The sequence below is a fragment of the Diorhabda sublineata genome, chromosome 4 (assembly GCF_026230105.1).
Source record: "Diorhabda sublineata isolate icDioSubl1.1 chromosome 4, icDioSubl1.1, whole genome shotgun sequence".
Classification (NCBI taxonomy): domain Eukaryota; kingdom Metazoa; phylum Arthropoda; class Insecta; order Coleoptera; family Chrysomelidae; genus Diorhabda; species Diorhabda sublineata.
This window is the reverse complement of record NC_079477.1, coordinates 18,154,958-18,175,044: the sequence shown is the minus strand read 5'-3', so window position 1 is coordinate 18,175,044 and position 20,087 is coordinate 18,154,958. Positions and strand designations below refer to the sequence as shown.

General features: G+C 31.6%; 1 protein-coding gene across 1 annotated transcript; it reads right to left on the bottom strand.

Annotated features, from left to right (window-relative positions):
* Window positions 1-4,748: 4,748 nt before the first annotated feature.
* Window positions 4,749-16,665, bottom strand: LOC130442507 (NAD kinase 2, mitochondrial). The gene is made up of 6 exons (XM_056776671.1): window positions 15,656-16,665; window positions 14,965-15,241; window positions 13,196-13,406; window positions 11,390-11,554; window positions 9,126-9,393; window positions 4,749-5,491 (listed from the first exon to the last, which is right to left on the bottom strand). Exons 1-6 carry the CDS (start codon window positions 15,693-15,695, stop codon window positions 5,259-5,261), a joined length of 1,194 nt encoding a protein of 397 aa, XP_056632649.1. The 5' UTR covers window positions 15,696-16,665; the 3' UTR covers window positions 4,749-5,258.
* Between the last annotated feature and the right edge of the window lie 3,422 nt (window positions 16,666-20,087).

Below are 20,087 nucleotides of genomic sequence, written 5' to 3'. Positions count from 1 at the left end.
ATTTAGATTACATATGGGCAACCACCGGCCCGCGGGCCGGATCCGACCCCGTGTAAGATATGATCCGGCCCGCGAGACATTTTGGAAAAACCCAATTAAAAAAATATTACACTAAACTAAGTACTTATACTAGTACTAGTACTTTAAAAGAAAACACTTGTTTGTGCTTTTTATCTTATCCGGCACCGGATATGATATGAATAGACTATAAAAATGTGGAGTCATCAATAGACTAATGAATCCCATAGCCTACACAAGTTTCCTTGTGTTTCCTTAGTTTACTCACGGGAGTGACGGTGAGGCGGCAAACATCAAAATCTTCGATGTTTGCCGCCTCACTCTTTGATAATCACCGCCACTCGGCTTGCTCGATCAAATTCTTTGAAGTTTGCCGCCTCACGGGCTACACATCAAAAGATTTTATTTATTGCTTCTCGATTATTCTAAACTAGTTTATTCCAGATTATTCCTTCATTTTGTCTATATAAGCGGGTGGATGGCCCGAAAGTTAGTTCAGTTCTATTTGAGCTACCGAGGTGAGAACTCAGACAAGCGATATCCTAGCGAACGGCTAGAGCCGTCAACTTGCTTTGTGAATTTGTGTGCATCTTGAGTGGTTACTAACTATAGTTTGTTATTAAGTTTATTGAACGAAAAGTAAAAAAAAATGATGTCTGGTGGAAAGAAACGAAAAGTAGATACAGAGTGTCGCCAGTTTCAAGAAAAATGGACTGAAGAATTCTTTTTTATCTTGCACAATGGTAAGCCTATTTGTTTGATTTGTAATGAATCCATTTCAGTAATGAGAGAATTCAATATAAAGAGGCATTACTCAACTAAGCATGGTACACAGCACTCACTGACAGGACAATTAAAACAGACAAAATCCAGAAGCTTAGAGCAAATATTGAAAAACAGCAACAAATGCTTCATAAACAAAGAACACAACTTGATAATGTTGTGAAAGCTAGTTTTGTAGTTAGCTCAAAATTGGCAAAGGCATTAAAACCATTTGCCGAAGGAGAATTTATCAAGGAGTGTATGTTAGAAGTTTGCGGTGTTTTGTGTCCTGAAAAGAAAAAAGAATTTGAAAAAATTAGTTTGTCAAGACGAACTGTTGTTCGACGTATAGAAATGATGGCTAATGATATAAAAACAACATTGACTGACCGTATGGCTGGTTTTGAATCATTTTCCATAGCATTAGACGAGAGCACCGATTTGTCTGACACAGCTCAATTGGCTATATTTATTCGAGGTAAAAGCAACCACTACAGGAGAGGATATTTTTAATGAAGTTCAAAAGGTATTCACAAGTTTTGGCCTGCCATGGTCAAAATTAATTGGAGTATGCACTGATGGTGCACCTTCTATGGTCGGCTTACGAAAAGGTTTCATCGGAATTTTGAATGAAAAAGCAACAGAATTAAATGTGCAAAAATATGATTTGATAGATAGTCCTTCATTGCATTATCCACCAACAGAACTTGTGTTCTAAGTCCATTCGACTCCACAATGTTATGAATGTGGTAGTAAAAACCATCAATTTTATTCGATCCCGAGGGCTTAACCATCGTCAGTTCAAGACGTTTTTGGATGAAATTTCAGCTGAATATAACGACGTAACATATTATTGTGAAGTCAGATGGATGAGCAAAGGAAAAATGTTGAAGCGGTTTTACGAGCTTAGAAATGAGATAGCAGACTTTATGAAAATAAAAGATAAGCCACTATCTGAATTGAGTGATCCAAAATGGATATGTGATTTAGCATTTCTGGTCGATCTTACAGGCTATTTGAATGATTTAAATTTGAAACTTCAAAAACAAGGACAGTTAGTAAATGATTTGTACAGCCATTTGAAAGCATTTTAGATCAAACTACGCTTGTGGGAGTCACAGATGCAGTCTGGCAACAGTTACCATTTCAACACGCTCTCTGCGTATGAAAATATTGCTTATGCTCAATATGCTGAAGAACTCAAGTTACCGTCTGAACAATTTTCGAACAGATTTAGCGACTTCAAAAACATGGAAGAATGTTTCAATTTATTTGCTACTCCTACAAAATGTAATGTACAAAATGCTCCAATACACTTACAAATGGAGTTAATCGAGATTCAAGAAAACTCACTCCTAAAATCCAAATTTGAAGACGTAGAGTTGTGCGATTTCTACAAAAAATACCTAGAAGAAGACAATTTTCCGCAGCTTAGAAAATTCGCAAGAAGATTGATTTCTGCGTTTGGCAGTACTTATAAATGCGAACAGTTCTTTTCATTGATGAAAGTTAATAAATCAACACATCGTACAAGACTGACTGACGATAATTTGGAAAATTCTTTACGTCTTTGTATCAGTGGAATTCATCCAAATATCGATGGATTAGTTTCCGAAATTAAAGCTCAAGTGTCTCATTTATTTCAGTGTATTTAACTTTTGTAGTTTGTAACAATTGCAAATGTAACTATTTAATTATAATGTACCATTTTTTTAAATTTCATTTTGTTATTTTAATAAATACAATAATCACATTGTCAATATACACATACATGTCAATAATAAATACATAATACAATAATCACATTGTATTATTTCATGTCTAATATCTATCGCAAAAAAATATTATCACTACTTTAAAATGCACTAAGTACTTTTAAACGCGGCTCGCGAACGTTTTGCACGCTAAAGTTTGGCCTTCGGCATGTCAAAGGTTGCCCATACCTGATTTAGATTTTGATTAGGGTGTAGCAGGATAAGTTATTGTGATTAAGCCCCCCATGAGGTATTAATGTATGTATGATTATCATTCAAACAACCATATCTCAAAAGCTAAATCCAAAATGACGTTACAGGTAACGTTAGAGGGTATATTCGATATTTTTTTAGATTATTGACATAAATACGAACATAGATAATTTTCATCTTTCATTTTCTTAGTTTTTTTCTTTACTTACAAACAACGAAACAAAATGTGTTGACTTCACGGAATTATACATCACACAGAGGCCACCTTCCTGAGTACATAATTGGGGCTGTACAATAAGTCGATGAGCAGTCTGGTAATACACAAGCGATAGTTCTAAACAGAATAATTTGGCTGATCTATGCTTATAAATCATTTAGAAATTCAATTTATCAATGGAATTCTCGGAGATTATCAGTACTATCAATTTTAAAAATACCTCGAAGGTTGTTACTTAAGAAACAAAAATTGCTATAAAAATGAAGAAAGGATTCTAGGGATCCTAAGTCATTTATGATTTTTACACCAATCATGTCGAACTTCTTTGAGAACGAATTAATACCAACTCATAACTATTAGAACATTTTATTTTTAAACTATTTTTTTCTTATTTCGGTTCAAGTTGGTTGAAGGAATCATTTTGTTTGAATGGGTTAGCCAAAGTTTTATTTCTCACACAGTCTATATGACATTCTTAAATTCTACCTAAACAAGTTAGTTGACAAAATACAGCCTCTAAATGTAATTTTGCTCTATGAAACAATGTCGGAAAAGGTAAAAAACAACTTAAATATATAAATAATATAATAATAATAAATAATATAAGAGTTTATTCGTGGAATTAAAGAAGTGTAAGCGCATAGAATATAGCTAAATAATACTATAAAAGGCGTTAAAATAATTGGTCTTCTTCCTGTCAGTGCCAAATGATTCAACGAATTACAGTTTGATCTAGTTACAATTAAAAATTAAATAAGGGGAAAAATCTAACGATTATATATATATATATATATATATATATATATATATATATATATATATATATATATAATTCCTGACCTTTTATTCTCTTTTTTACACATTATCATATCTATTACCAATGTTTAACAGGTTTGACGACAGCACATATCCATGTTTCATTCCATTTTCGATTTGCTCGAACATTCTTTTCTCTATCCAGGCGGAGTAATTGTTATAAAAAGTTGTAATATTTTGGTTTACTTATATGATAGTTCATACACTTTTTGGATTTTCCACTTCTCTGTTTATCCAGTCAAGTGTTCTCTGAAGTCAAAATTTAACCGCATGTCTTAGTTTTTCTTTTTTGTTCGCTCCAGTATTATTCTCACTGATACAATATTGTCAATGCATCAACTACTTCCGAATTCAATTTGTTGTTTAGTGGTTCTCTCATTCTTTCCAGAGTAACTCTAGCTATGATCTTGTTCGCAACGTTTAGGCAACTGAGTCTATCATATGTTCAGTGTTTATTTTATACCTATGACATCACGCAATATGGCGGCTTTACTGAAATGTTTAAACTAACTACAAAATTTTTAAAGTTTTTTGACAGATTGCGACTTTTAATAAAAGCTTGTACATAGCAGAATTTACCAATACTAATTCAAGATCTCGATTGTATCCTTCAACAAGGATACAATAATATGAACTCGTATGAAGTACATGGTAGACTTCGCAGAGGTTAAGTCACACACGAGTCTATTCTAATGAATGAAACCTTCGAAACGAAATAAAATCAAATATCTCCTTTTACCTGATCTCTACAGACTTTTAATTAGAACTTATGACACTTCACCAATAGCTGAGTCTTCATTGGTTCAATCAATCATGAATCAGTTTTTATTTTTAATTTCAATTGTAATACATGATCTGGAAACAGCGTTTCATAACTGAATGAATTCTAAGGTATTAAATTTGGTAAAAGAAAACTGAACATATAGAACATAAGATAAAATATAACAGTAATGAATAAAAAGCGTGAACAAGGTTACAAATTTATTGACTTTGAAATAATAATAAAAAAACTTAATAATACTAAAAGAATAATGACCTAACCATATTCCAACTGGTTTTTTTGTTACTAAAAATCTGACAAATTTTGGAAGAAGTAGTGTAAAAATTCATCTAGATCGAAGTTCAATTCGACTATGACAATTAGTTTGTAAAAAAGTCATCATTCGAGTTAATAAAAATGATATCGATTTTCAGAAACAATGGAAACTGATGTTTCTGATTTTTTAAAATTTTTTATTCAAGGACCCAATTGTGAGTTTCTTTATTAGTCTCAGTAATATTCATCGGGTTGCAGTAGATCGATTACAACCAAGAAAGGATTGACTAATATTTATCTGGGTTGGTATACTTCCCCCGCCGCAATACTAGATATCTATAATATATGCTAGTAATACTGAGTGTATTAACCATCTTCATCTTATAAATATCGTTTTGATATAATCCAAATGTGTTTCCAGTACATATCAAACCTCCAGTTGTCATTTGGGAAATATAACAGTTCTAAGAGCATCTTCTGGTAAAGTTTCCAGCACTGCAACCGCTCCATCATTGAACGGAAAAGATATACCTCCATCTAGCACTAAATATGCATCAAAGCAATGAGATTTTATTTCAATTGTAGAAACGAACCCCCGCGGCTTAATTCCTTTAGGGTGAGGCCAAACTCCTGATGATATCAAGTCTCGGATTGTGTATCCCATTCGCTTATCATCTGAAAATTAGAATTGACCAAGCTGTAAATTTTGGAACCTTTGGGGATATTCATATTGAACATACTATTTAATATCCCCTACACCAACATTCACAATTACACTGACTTGCATTTAGATAACAAGGAGAGTGATCCTATTTGGTATAACATATAAAATAGTGTAATTGTGATTATTGGTATACATTATGTTCAATTTAACTGAACAACAATGAAAGTTTAGGTTTCAAAGTACAAGAAAACTAAAATTTAGTAAACAAGATGATATATCACTTAAAAATGTTCACTTAGGGGTTTTTGCAAACTAAATTTTCGAAACTAATCCAAATATATAATATATAATAATGCTGGTCATGAAATAGCGAAAATGTTATCACAGATGTTCTAACTTTATAAAACCATAATCGGCTTATAAACGTAGATAAGGAACCCAACATTAAGAATTGTACTTAATATAACTTGCGAAGATAATAAAATTAAATAAAAAAATGAATTTGTTGCTTCAAAGTTCTGTTTGTAACTTAAGAAGAGAAAAGTTACACTTTTTGATGAAAGTTGCAAGACATTTTTTGGTTTTTCTTGTTTTTGTTGCCATAATATAAATACAAAAGTCAATATTATATAACACATGTACAATTATTCAAAATCGCTAGCATCACATTCTTCTCCCTATTTAAAATTGGTAGATTTTGTATATATTGGTTTTCAACTCTTTTCTCGTGGCATTTCTCCAAATTCAAGGTTCTAATGTTTGATCATTCTTTCATTATCAGTTCCACAACGGAGGAGGAATTTTTATGAGAAATGTTGCCTATCTTTTTAGTCGGGACCATATTGATTCGATCGGATTTTAAACACAGTTGTGCGGAGGTAATCTTAAAACAGTGTGACCTTCAATATCCTGGTGGTGATCTAAAGAGCTAACAGTATCATGACTAGCAAACCATGTTTGATCTAAGTAATAGATTATGATACTCTTCAAACGACTACTTTTTATTAATGTTTTCCTTTTATTTACTGTTTTGTATCTAAAACCATGTTTTCCTTAAAAGTTTCCCAGTGTTCGTACTGAACATACCTTAAAGATCTGTTTCCTTTTCAGTTTTGCAAGAATACCTTGAAAATTTGGCATTATGTTTGATGCGAACATACTGTAGATTGTTTCCCTATGGGAGTTAATCTATCAGGTTTTACTTTTAAAAAAATTCCTGAAACATCCCTCTTTCGTCGCATTGCTTTGCAATTTTGTAGAGTGTAGTCTGAGAGGTATTTTCATAAACATTGTTTCCTGGATAGCATCTCTTCTACCGACTACAAAGTTGGTTAAAAATAGTTACAATCACTTTTTGAGAATCTATTGACAGATGTTGTCGTCTCTTTTCAACTGTTTGGCATCTCTCTGTGCTAGGACCTAGTAAGGCATTTACCGAATCTGCAAATCTTGGAGCCATGGTTGCTAATACTTTATTGTTCACAAAACTTTTATTCAAGAATAATTTGGTCTTTAATACAACGTACACTTGCACAGCTCATACCTAACTACTGACTATGAACCGGAAACCCTACTAAAAGTACCTACTTGAAGATTATAGAAAAAATATTTCGAATTATGTGTAATACCTCTTCTTCTTTTTCCTACTCCATTTTAGGCAGATTGCCTGATCATTCTATTGCCTCAATAGATGGTAAGATTATCACTCCATCTTTTTCGTGGCCTTCCCATACTTCTTCTCCCCAGTGGTGAGTTGTCTCGTGCTATCCTTACTATTCTTTTCTCGCTCATTCCATTTAGGTATTCGTCCCATTCGCGCTTTCTTGCTCAGTACCCATTAGTTAATGTTTTCCACTCTGCATTTTTGCCTTATGTCGTCGCTACATTCCCTGTCTAGGAGCATTTTCCCAGTAAGTTTTCGTAGGACTTTCATTTCGCTTGTTTCCAGGAGCCTTTTTGTTTTTGCTATATTAGTATTCATTATACCCAATTCTTTACTTCCCCTCGTCATCCTCGCTTCCAGATTTTCTCCTTCGTCACCGTTGTCCTTAATAACCTCCCAGAGATATACATAACTTTGAACTAAGCTCATTGCCTTTTCTTCGTTCAATTGTATTAACAAACTTCTCATTGCTCTTTTCCTTTGTGGTGTTGTCATTATCATGAACTTCGATTTATCTTTGTAGATTTACTGTCTCTGCCATTTCTATGAAGGCTCTGAAGGTTCCTTAAGCTCGTTTTCCGATGTTGAAAGGATTACTACATCATCTGCATATACCAGTAGTTGCGTTATTCGTGTTTTTAGTGTCCTTGTTCTGTTCAAACTGATTTCACTTACTATCCATTCTAATAAAACGCGTAGTGGAAAAAGGATTTCCCTGTTTTAGTCCTGTCTTGGTCTGGAAACATTTTTATATTCTTTGATTTATCTTAACCTTAGTTTTTGTATTTTCGAGTGTCATTTTTGTAAGACTTATAAGTTTTTTAAGGATACTAAGATCATTCATAATGCTGTACAAATGGTTTAACAGTATCACAGGCTTTTAGGTTAGGCTTCGTAGGAAATGTATGAAGACTGAGTAAATTGGCAGGTCATATTTGTGGACTCTTAACAAAGCAGAGGAAGACAAGTTGGATATAATGGAAAGGACAATACTCATAAGGATACTAAGGGGTAAAAAAGAGGGAGAATTATGGTTGAAAAGAGCAAATAACGGAATTTATTTGGGGAAGCAGAACTAAACAAAATAATAAGATCCAAAAGATAGAGTGGCTGGGTCACATCCAGAGAATGCCAAATTTTAAAGCAACTGAAAAAATGATGGACATAGAATAGGGAAGAACAAAACGAAAAGGAAGGCCAAGGAAAAGATGGTAGGCAGAAGGATAACAAAAAATAAGAAAGAGTGAAAGGGAATCATTAATATATATATATATATATATATATATATATATATATATATATATATATATATATATATATATATATATATATATATATATATATTTGAAAGCTCGGAAAATATATTGAAGTTTATTTATTTAACTATAGTTTAAAATGAATCACTTATTCTGAAAATTAATTATTGTAATATGGACCTAGACAAATTGTATGTAAAGATAAGAATTTCGCTATTTGATAACGGCATTATAATCGAGCCATGCCGTATATCGTAGGTAAATGCGATCATTTGATGGGTTGGTTATTTGGTTTTTGATTTTATGAACTTTGATTATAAATTCCCCTTATTTGGTTGTTCATTACCGCGGCAAACGACCTGTAAAAATAAATTTAGTAGTAGCGTTATCTCTGTGTATCATGATATTACTTCCTTAATACGATATGTAGCAGCAATTCGACAATGACTTAAAAAGAAATAAATACTACAAACTCAGTAGGTCGTTTTTTAGTTACCCTTATAAAGTATTAAATATTTAACATTATATTGTGCAAACATGTTTTGTGATATTTCATGTAGCTAATGTAAATATATATATATATATATATATATATATATATATATATATATATATATATATTAGAAAATATAGTTGTAAGAAAGCAATAATTCTTGGTATCCTTTATAATGAGAAAAGATTTTTAGGTTTACTATGGTCATGAAATATTAATTTCCATATCCTTACCAGGTTTGAAAATGAGATTTTTATTATAAACGTTTGCTAATGTTCTGGCTAAATTATCTCTATCTTCATCGGGATGAATGGAAAGTAGCCTTAAAATTTCAGCAATACTTTGATTGGAAACCCTATTAATACTTAAATGCCAAGAAGTAGAGCCTGTTCCAGTTGACACACAAATACCTGAACATTTGACATTTGTAACTTGTTCTGTATTGTTCAGTCTCATTTGAAGATGAGATACTCTTGCTGACAAAGTTTCGCCCATAAATACCTGGAAAGTAGAAAACTAAATAATTCAAAACTGCTATAATCACTACATATTATAAAATAAAGTCGTCCATCGCGTATCCCTTCCAGTTTACTATAAACTCGAAAACTCCTAAATAGATTGTTAGATTTTACCAATAGATATAACAAACACATTTATTCAAAAATAAATTTTTGTAATGGGGAAAAATATCTTATATAGATTTTTTTTTCAAAAATCAATTTAACTGAATAAAATCGTCTTCTTCTTCTTGTAGTAGGACGAGGTCCTGTAAGGTCTGTCATCTGCCCTCTTGCGACGCCGATGTCCAGCTATCGTACCAGCGTTTTGGGGGCCTACCGATTGGGCGTCTTGTGTCTGGTTTCTGTGTTTTGGCCCATTTGGCAATCCGTTCTGGAGCCATTCGTTCTACATGGTCCCTCCATTGTCGCCGTCTTGCTCTTACCCATCTAACGACATCTTGTACTCCCAGTTCTCTTAAGGTATCTGTGTTGGATATTCTATCGTGGAGTGTGGTACCCTTTATTGTTCGTAATATCTTCATCTCTGCTGTTCTCATTTTTCTCTTTGTTTGTGTTGTGTCTGCCCTTGTTTCTGCGGCATAGGTTAGTATGGGTCTGATACAGGTCTTGTAGATTCGCGTCTTACTTTCTAAGCTTATATATTTATTTCTCCATATAATGTCCCGTAAATATCCCAATATTCTAGTTGCTTTCTTGATCTGCTTATCTACCTCGTCCGTTTTGTTTCTGCTGCTCGTTGTTTCTACGCCCAAGTAGTTGAAATTCATTACTTGCTCTATAATGCGCTCATTTACTACCAACTTGCATCTTATTGGGTCTTTGGATATTACCATGCTTTGTGTTTTCTCGCATGAGATTTGCATGTTAAGTCTCTGTGCCGTCATGAATAAAATCGTCTTTCAACTAATTACTGTCTATTCGTTTTGGCACACTATTAACTGAAGTTCAGGAGTCATGTCGTGTAAAACTGTTCCACAAGATTGAAATCGACGAAACCCACTTTGAAATTGAAATATTGTTTTCTAACATCCAATCTTTTGTTTAGTCAGCTAAGCAGCACAATCTTCAAATACATTCAATATTATTTGAATGCATCTCTTCAAAATAAGATGTTAACTTTTCCACTCCATTAGATGACTTGGATTACCAAATCTGTTTGTAAAATAAAGCATATATTTCGCCTCTATAAATTAGTATAATATTGGCCATTCAATTCAAGTGAGCTTCTGATAACTTTGCAGAGAGTTTTTTCATATGTAACCTTTCATGTAAAATATAATATACCCGTTCGGTTGAAATATTTACTTTGTTAGCCAGTTCACGTACTTTTATTTAAAGATTAGTAGGTATGAGGGCACTGATTTTATCAACCATTTTCAATGCTGTTACAGGTAAATGGCGACCCCGGACTTTAGAATCATCCGTGTTTATATGGCTAATTTGAAAACAAAAAACCACTTTCAAAAAATTCCATAGGACGTAGCACATTAAGAGATAACATTTTTATGAGGTTTTTTCTGTTTTTTAAATTATAAAGCAATGTCAATCTCTAAAAAGTTACTCTTCCCTCAAACTGCCCTTCTATACCTTTTAGTTTGGCTTGTAAAAGTGAAAGATGGACAAAAACGATCACTTCTGAGTTGCATACTATTAAAATACCTTTCCAATTTCCATTAAACTCATATAATACTCCAGATTTTAGTTTGGAAGTAACTATACAAAATGACTTTTTTTCTCACCAAAGATTAAACTTTTAAATGTGTACTTGGTTTTGTTGATAATATGATTTGAGTACATTTCATTTCAGTTATTCAAAATAAGAGAATTTAGTATATTAATTTCTAAAAATGTTATTGTGAACATAATTAACAAATTCTAACCCTATTTACTTTATAGACCAATATTTTTAATTTATGTTGTATTGAAGTGCTTCTAAAAATACAATAACTTCAACAGATATTTCAGTCTTTGCTCACCTCATTTAGTGCTAATACTGGTAAAACATTTGGAGCACATTTGCCTTTTAATGGAGGTAAAAAGTGTCCATCTACATGATGCAAACTTTGTGGCATTAAACGATCCTTTTCATCTACTGCTAAGGTTATTCTTATCCTAGTACGCATTAACCATTGAAAATCACCCTAAAATAGTTCATAGAAAGTAAAAAAAATAAATAAATAATACCATAAGTCCAAACCGGCTTGTAGATTTATTGGTATAGTAGTATCTTGTTTTCCAAGGAAAATTTTGATTTATGGACAATGAGCCAATACATATGCCTAGTTTACGTCAAAAATGTTTCCTTTTAGTAAATACTACCACAAAAAGCAATAGTATTACTACATATACATATATATTTAATGGAATATCAAAAATGATTCACTGGGAGTTTCATAAGGGAGTGTCATTGAGCCACTGCTGTACGTCCTATTCACATCAGAGCTGCTAACCTCTAAGACATACTGCACTTGTAATATTTACCAGTGATGCAGCCATATTATCAGAGAACTGAAAGATCCGTAGTGAAAATACAAGAACATCACATTAGAAAATCGGTTTGAAAAATGGAGAATAAAGGTAAACAGAAATACATCCAGTTAAATAACCTTTACACTACGCAAAGCTAACTCAAAGACCTAAAATTCATATCAATAATGTACTAGTACACAACAATGTCCAACAAAGAAACAGCTTCCATCAACTAAAAATTGCAAACCACGAATATCCAACCCTAGAATCGTAAAGGTTTCATAATCCTAACCGTAATATTAGCCTATAGAAATGTATTTCTGATTACTAATTGCATTAATAATAAAAAGGGTGATGAACTGCTAGGAAACAAAATGGTTCTAGTCAGGTGAAAGGGATCACTTTTATGACTACTTCACTATTGGAACACAATGTGTCTTTTCAAATAGTTTCCGTCTAATTCAAATTGTGCACATATTGGCATCGGCTTGAATGGTGCTAGGATGGGTTCTTTCCTTCTTGGCATTTAGAAATACTGACTGTCAGAAGTTCTGAGAATTATCTATGTTTTGATAATTCATTTAAATGTTTTAGGAGGGGGGTTTTTGCCACGAGTGAATTTTATAATTTTCTGTTTTCCATATAGGCTTTTGAATATTCTGATCATAGACATGTTGATATGCTGTTGTATCAAAATAAACAGTGGAGTTGAGTTTAGAATAACTCCCACTGCTATTGTTGTAGAGATCTTCATGGCTCCTGTAATTCAAATAGAAGCTAGTCGATTATTGCTTGAATTTTTTGTGCCATGCAATTGCTCAATAGTTTATTATTGACCTTACAATCATAGTATACATATATTTCAGTATGAGGCAACAACTTCCCTTTTTGCTTATTGTGTGAGTTGTTGTACCTTTCCTAAAAATATTCTTGATTCTACAGATGTTGACAACAGGATGACTCCCAGATAAGTGACTTGTTTTAGAATAATTTTTCCCCAGATAATTTTGTTTGAGTATTCTTCGGCTTCTATTTCCACTATGGTTTTTTATCATAGTTAGATTCAGCCCCATAATTTTCCTGTTTTATGTAGTTCTTTCACACATATATGCTTTATCTACACCATATATGTATGTACCCGTTTGGGGAATGGTTTGCCAATTACTGCTTTGGTTTAATTGTCTTGTGGACAGCATCGCCCAGAATCAATAAATTTCAGTTCTGGCGAGTCATTAACAATATCGTGAGATGCATTAAATTCAAGTAGACATGAATAAAGTTACAGTACCATATTAAATATCTGACAACAATACCTGTTTTAGTTTTTCTATAGTTTTGCAAACATTTAATGAACACCATCTTGGTAAACACAGATAACCTTCAGAACGGGTAGGATCTGAATTAAAGCCTATCACGGGTTTTTTGTTGTTCAACACTCTGCTAGCTGCCAATAAGAATGTTCCATCACCTCCAATAGGTATTATAATATCTGCCTCTTCTACTTTTTCATCAGTACATGAGAATCTGAAAAATATTTTGTTCCCTTGTGAAATATGAATATGTTTTCGAGTTGAATAAAGGCATGTGACAATGTTCATATAAAACAAATCATAGATAAAATAGAGGTTATATAATTATTTATTCGCTTCACATTAACAGGATGATATATTTAAACTTTAATATACCAGTTATATGTCACATTGTATTACATTAAATGTTGTTTTATGTATTGTGTTTATAATATTATATTATTTACCTACGTCTATTTTTTCTATTTTCATAAATTTGTATCGTGATTAATTCTAATTATAATTCTAATAATTCCAAAATTTTCATCATAACATCTTAATCAACAGCTTTTTGAATATAGCATTATATTTTTCATTTGAGACAAAATGAATTTAGATTAATAATAGATTAATATTAACACACTCAATGCTGCAGCGTACAATTTCTTGTAGTAAATAGAGATGAGAGAATAAAATAAATGAACTATTAAGTCAGATCACGTGAAGTGGATCCCACTTCACCACTTGATAAAATAGAATTATCAAAAGTATTATTATGAACCTAAGATTATCAAATAAAAGTGCTCACAAAAATGTTCACTTGTTTCATTGACAGCTACTGCTTCAAGGAATATGTAAACCAGCTTTCTACCCTTAACCTCTATAGGTAACAAGATTATAATCTTAGTGAAACTTATTGTAGAAACATCAGAATCTACTACTATGAAGGATGTCTGATTGAATTTATACTTTTTAGATGTGTAACTATAAATTCTTTATTCTTTAGAAGAGTTAATCACACAAATAAGTATGAGTTTTATTTGTGATTTGGTATTGTCAATATTCATTAGAAATTTGAAGTCTTCTTCATTATCTCTATCTGACGAATTTCCTTCAATGCAGTCCTCTTTGATGACTTTGCTTCTATGCTTTATGGCAGCAGGAATTTTTTCTTCCTTCTTGCTTTTCGTTTTCTTTCCTTCAGCGTTATTGTCATCATTTTTTTGCTGTGCTTCATTCAGTCTTCTTGACACTAATTGGACTGTTTCAAATGTGGAATTGGAACTGTTTTTTTACATTAGAAGTCTCACAAGGTGATTTTTTGGCAAGAGGACTAATAATATTTCAAAACATTTCTATAATAATTTTTGGCATCTACTCTTTTTCAGGAGATGGATAGCTGATTCTGAAGAATAAATCCAAAGCAACTGAAGTGTTTATTTTTACCCCAAATGTTGTGTTTACATTTACCCCACCACAAAATTTCAAGGGTAAATGTAAACACAAAAGGAATTCTTCTAAATATTATTAGTATTGGTGAAAAACACAATAATTAAGTAAGCATTAGGTATAATATACTTCAATAAAAAATATCAAACTCAACTTTTCACTGAGTTTCTTCAAGATTTTGCACACATCTAAACTGATTAAAACTTAAATTTTAACCCAAACTTGACGAAAACAAATGTACAACTTTAACGGATTGAATGAAAATGGCATTAATTTCTGTTTACATTTACCCCTTGTTTACAATCACTCCAGTCAACCCTATATAAGTTTCATTTATATATTACCTATTAACTACTTCCACCTCAGTACCCAATGCAAGTAGGGTATTTTTCAAGTGCTCTTCAAATTCTTTATGAAGGTAATGGAATGAAATAAGTTTCTCATAGTTTGATCCACGTTTTCTCAACAATGTTTCTAATTCTTTATCCGAAAGATTTTTATGTTTTGTCTTTTCATATTCATATCTTGATAACTTAGATACAATCAGTGCCTTTTCCATCTTCATTGGTTTAGTTTCATTAGAAATATGTTTGGTTCGCATATTTATATTCTTAAAAATACCTGCAAAACAGGAAGCATGTAAAATATACTAACAATGTAACATTAGAAACAATGAATTATTAATAGAGGCTATGTACTCAGTGATAAATTTAAACATTACAATAGAAGAATCTAATTGCAGCAAATTATTAGAGTACATGCATAAGTATGTGTTTCTATAAATATAACAAATCTGGAAAATATCAGATGAATGTCAAATTTTATTGTTACTCAAATATCAATGAATAGTCAAATACTGTGTTTAATAATTTGATAATTGTATGTAATGTACATTAATTTCTAAGAATAAATCAATTGAATCATTATTAACAATGCCGGTATTTGAAACGAAACAGAGGGATGAACACTTTGGAAAGATGAAAATAAGATTCAAATGATTAACATTATAAAAGAAACTTATTCATAAAAACTTACCCGAAATCACACTCCTGGTCAATGTTCTTGGGTTATACATTGAAAAAATACTTTAAAAAATAATAACTACTTTTAAAACACAATTTTTAAAAATTGAATAGCCCTGAAAGGTTAGAATATTAAGCTGCACTTTGTACTTCTCCACACATACATTATCAGTAAGTATTCAAGTTTCCTAATATTTGATTATACATATCTATAGTCAGTGTTGTGACCTATTTCATAAACAAATTTATTAATAGGTTAGTATAATTATTTTCAGATAATATCATACTCTCAATACTTTTGATATATGTATTTGACAACACATAACCTAAGATTTTTCCAAAAATGCGGGAAAAATAAATGAGGCCAGTCATCAGTAAAATAGCTGCTTCATGGGATAGAAGAGAGAGAGAGAGAAAGAGTTTCGTTGGGTTTTTTTTGTGGTTGGGATGAGGATATTATTCTAGTGAGCAAAGGGAATTATTAGGTTTGGCCTGATATAGTAAATATTCCTTAGCATGGCTTGAGTTGTTATTTGTCATTTTCTCAAGATAATTATTTTCTTTTGATGCAGTTTTTGATAAGCATCTAAATTCAGGATCTGATAGTTGAATCACGATACAATTACACTGCTATGCTGACTTGTAGGTTCAAATATGACACGCCTCGCGCATGACATCACGCTGGAATCAGAATGTTTTCTTGCCACTAAGATTAGGTTTGAGTTGTACGTATTTACTGGGTTTTTGTGTGTTGGTGATATTTTTTGTGTTTAGCGGCTATTAAGAGTTGACGTAACAGTTATTATTTTCTTTTAAAATATTGTACTTTCTATTATGAGATCATGATGTCGTTGCTACATGTAAAAACACCAATCGAAATACCAGTATTAAATGCCTTGGTTTCCAAAAAAAAAGACTTAGCGAAGCGGTGGATAGGAGATAGGACCCTGTGATTGAGAGAATAAAATTAATTTCAAATATGGTAAATGAATGTCGTAAATCACAAAATATAAATAAATAACACGAACAAATTTCTTTTTTATTGTCAATAATTATACTTATTTTATGTTGTTGTCGATTTATTTGTCCAATTATCAACAAAAATGGTTTCAGTCTTGTTGGAAATATTTGGATACCCCCTATTTATATGTTATTTATTTTAGCGCGTATTTGTTTCATTAATTTCGAAGAGGATAGTTCCATATAATGCAAAGTGCCTATGTTTAAAACATTGTTTATTCACCTATTTATGATTCGCTCAATGAAATAAAATATAACCATAATATACCAGAGACATTATTATTGAATTGATTAATTTTGCTATTCATATTTTAAATAACCTCTTATTTTACGAATTAGGGAGAAAATTATATTTATTGTGAACCGCACGTGACCTTAGAACGTGAAATGGTAAATTCAATAACCATATCAATAATACATATATAGCTATGTCTTTGCATCAAATATTACTTTTGGAATCAAAATTAAACCTTTATAACAGGTATATAGCATACTTCTTTATTATACGTCATTATACTCATATATGTAATACTCATATATGGACAGTTGATATGGAAAAAAAGGTCCCGACGTTACGGTGTCGACAATATTCATTTTCTCTCTCGCTCAAGATACTTTATCTATACTGTGCATGCTCCATGCGCGCAAAAGATATACAGAGCTAACTGAAGCGCTCGGAGAAGAGAAAGAACGATACACTATTTGTTTTACTTAGTCGGAACACCTTCTACTTATAGGAACTGTCCATATAGAAGTATCACATATATGATTATACTTCACATACTTGAATTCACGGTGACGTCACATTGTGCGAGAGAGATGGCGCGTGCCTTCGCTTAAGCATACCGGCATGTTTGTTAGGTTAGGTTAGGTTGTTAGTTGGATAGCTCTATCAGCTAAACTTTTTTAAATTCACAATCGAAATAGAACTAAATAATAAAATTACTTCTCTTGATGTCAAGTTATATAAAATTAACAATAGCATAAAAATATAATGGTATACGAAACCAACTTGGTCCTCAAGATATTAAAACTTCTATTTATGCCATCCTATGTCACAAAAAAGATCAGTAATTAAGTTTGGCTGATAGATCTATCCAACTATCAGAGCCTGAATTTAGATGCTTAGCTATTAAAAAAGCAAAAACTGCAAAGAAAATAATCATACGGACAAAATGATAGAGAAAAGGATAAATAGGTACTATAATCAATTAAGAAAGAAAATAAAAACTAAACATCAAAGAATAAAATATTTTTCATTATTATGTACAAAACATAATGTCATAAAAGATATTATCCAAATATTTCCCCAAACTAAAATCTTGATCACCCAAAATCAAAGGAAGTGATATTATGTATCAAGTACCTTGTAATGATTGTGATACTGATTACTCAGGACAGACTTCGTAGTTTTTATAAAATAGATTAAAAAGTCATCAATACGATAAAAAAATAGTTTTTTATAAATTTTCTTGATTTTATGACTCCTCGACATTTCGTTTAAAAACATCTTGACATTTCGACTTATTGCGGTCTTTAACGAAAATATTGTATATAACTTTGTCACATGCAACTTTTATTGATAAATATTAGATACTTATCCGTTCGGTTGGAAATATTTACTTTATTAGCTTTCTCACCTCTACTTCTATTTAACGATATCGCTAAGTACAAGGGCAAGGATATGATTAACCATTTGTATAGTGATTACCGAAAATGACGGTCCCAGATATTCAGCATCATCCGTGTTCATATGTTGAGAAATATATTTATGCATGCGAGATTTCCTCTTGAATTTCAGTTCAGTTTTTGTTTGACAATGGTATAATTGAGTATTTGTGAAAATGGAAAAAATAGAGTATAGAGCGATTGTTAAATAGTTGTTTTTGAAAAGCACTTCGCAAATAAAAGAGGAGTTAGACACTGTGCATGGAAACGCTGCACCATTCATTACGAACAACATATTTTGGGCGTCAAACTGATAAGTTTGACTGACAACGAACGTTCGAGATGCCTAAGAACTAAGATAATCATCTTTATAATCGAAAACTTTCGTCAAACGGTACTTGATTAAGGTTAATGTTGTGTTATATGAATTAATTTCCAAGAAGAGCAGTACGGCATTGTTCGAGGATTCAGTCAGTCTCGATGGCTGGGTGCGTGATAAAGCTAAGTAAATCATAGTCAATCATTTATAGGACCCTTTATTGAACTTGGTGGCAGCTTGGTGGTTCTCGCGAGTTGACGTTTATATAAAATCATTCTGTTAGGCCGTATATACCATAGAGATATTACAGATAGAGTAGGCATGCTATAGGCGCCCATGTAAGTGGGAGCGTTTGGCCGATAGAAAGAGAGAGAGAATAATTTATGTATTGCTGTCTCTGTCTAATGGCGCATGCGCGTTGATTAGAACATTATTGCCAGAACATGAATTGAAACAGAATAAGATCTTTCCTGCAATACTGTTGATAAACGAAATCTAGTGCAATGAAAACAATAATATTCAATGAGAGTAGGTTGAGCTAATTTACAAATCAATAGTTTAAGCCTCTCAGCCCACGACCTTTTGAAGTACTTCACACTAAATATATACATGAATACTCGGTGGTCGAGGTGTCAAGATCTCAGCCTTTGGAATTTGATTTTCTTGGTTCGATTCCGGCAAATGCAATTTTTTTAAAATTTTTTTTATGTTAATATATTTATAGGAATATTTTTTTGAGAGATTTTTTAGTATTCTTTTATATTTTATTTGTGAAATTAATTTCGCAAGGCTAATTAATTATCATTATAATTGAAAATTTAGTCCTATTGTATCAATCAAAATTTTTTTATTCCATTCCATTAAGTCAACGTTATTTATCAGTAGTGCACGTAATTTGAAGAATAAATTCAGTACGTAAACAAAATCTCTGAAGGACCAAAACTCAATTAGAATTAAATAAAACACTTTATTTAACAATTCTTTATCAATAAATTAGTACAACTACGTAAAAAACCTGTCGTATACTAATTACCTTCGGCTTTTCAATAAAATCTTTTTAATTGCGTATGATACATTCGATTTTATTATATTTCAGACATGCACATCAGCTATTTTTTGCTACTCAATAAAATTTAATATATTCAAGTTTTCAAAAAGCTTGTGTTTACTTAAAACTGTGAGTTCCTTCATAAAATATTTGTCAGCAATAAATAACAGACGACTAGCCATTTTTTACGCTCATTATAAATTATTTCGCATAGTATCATAATGAGATTTTCAAAAGTCGATTTGTTTTATCTATATCGAGATCCATAACAAATATCTGATTTTATGAAACTATACGGCGAAAATTATTTTAATACAGTCTTCGACTCATCATGCTCAGTGACTTTAGACTTTATTTAAATTGGGCAAATATATTTATTTATAGACGTAC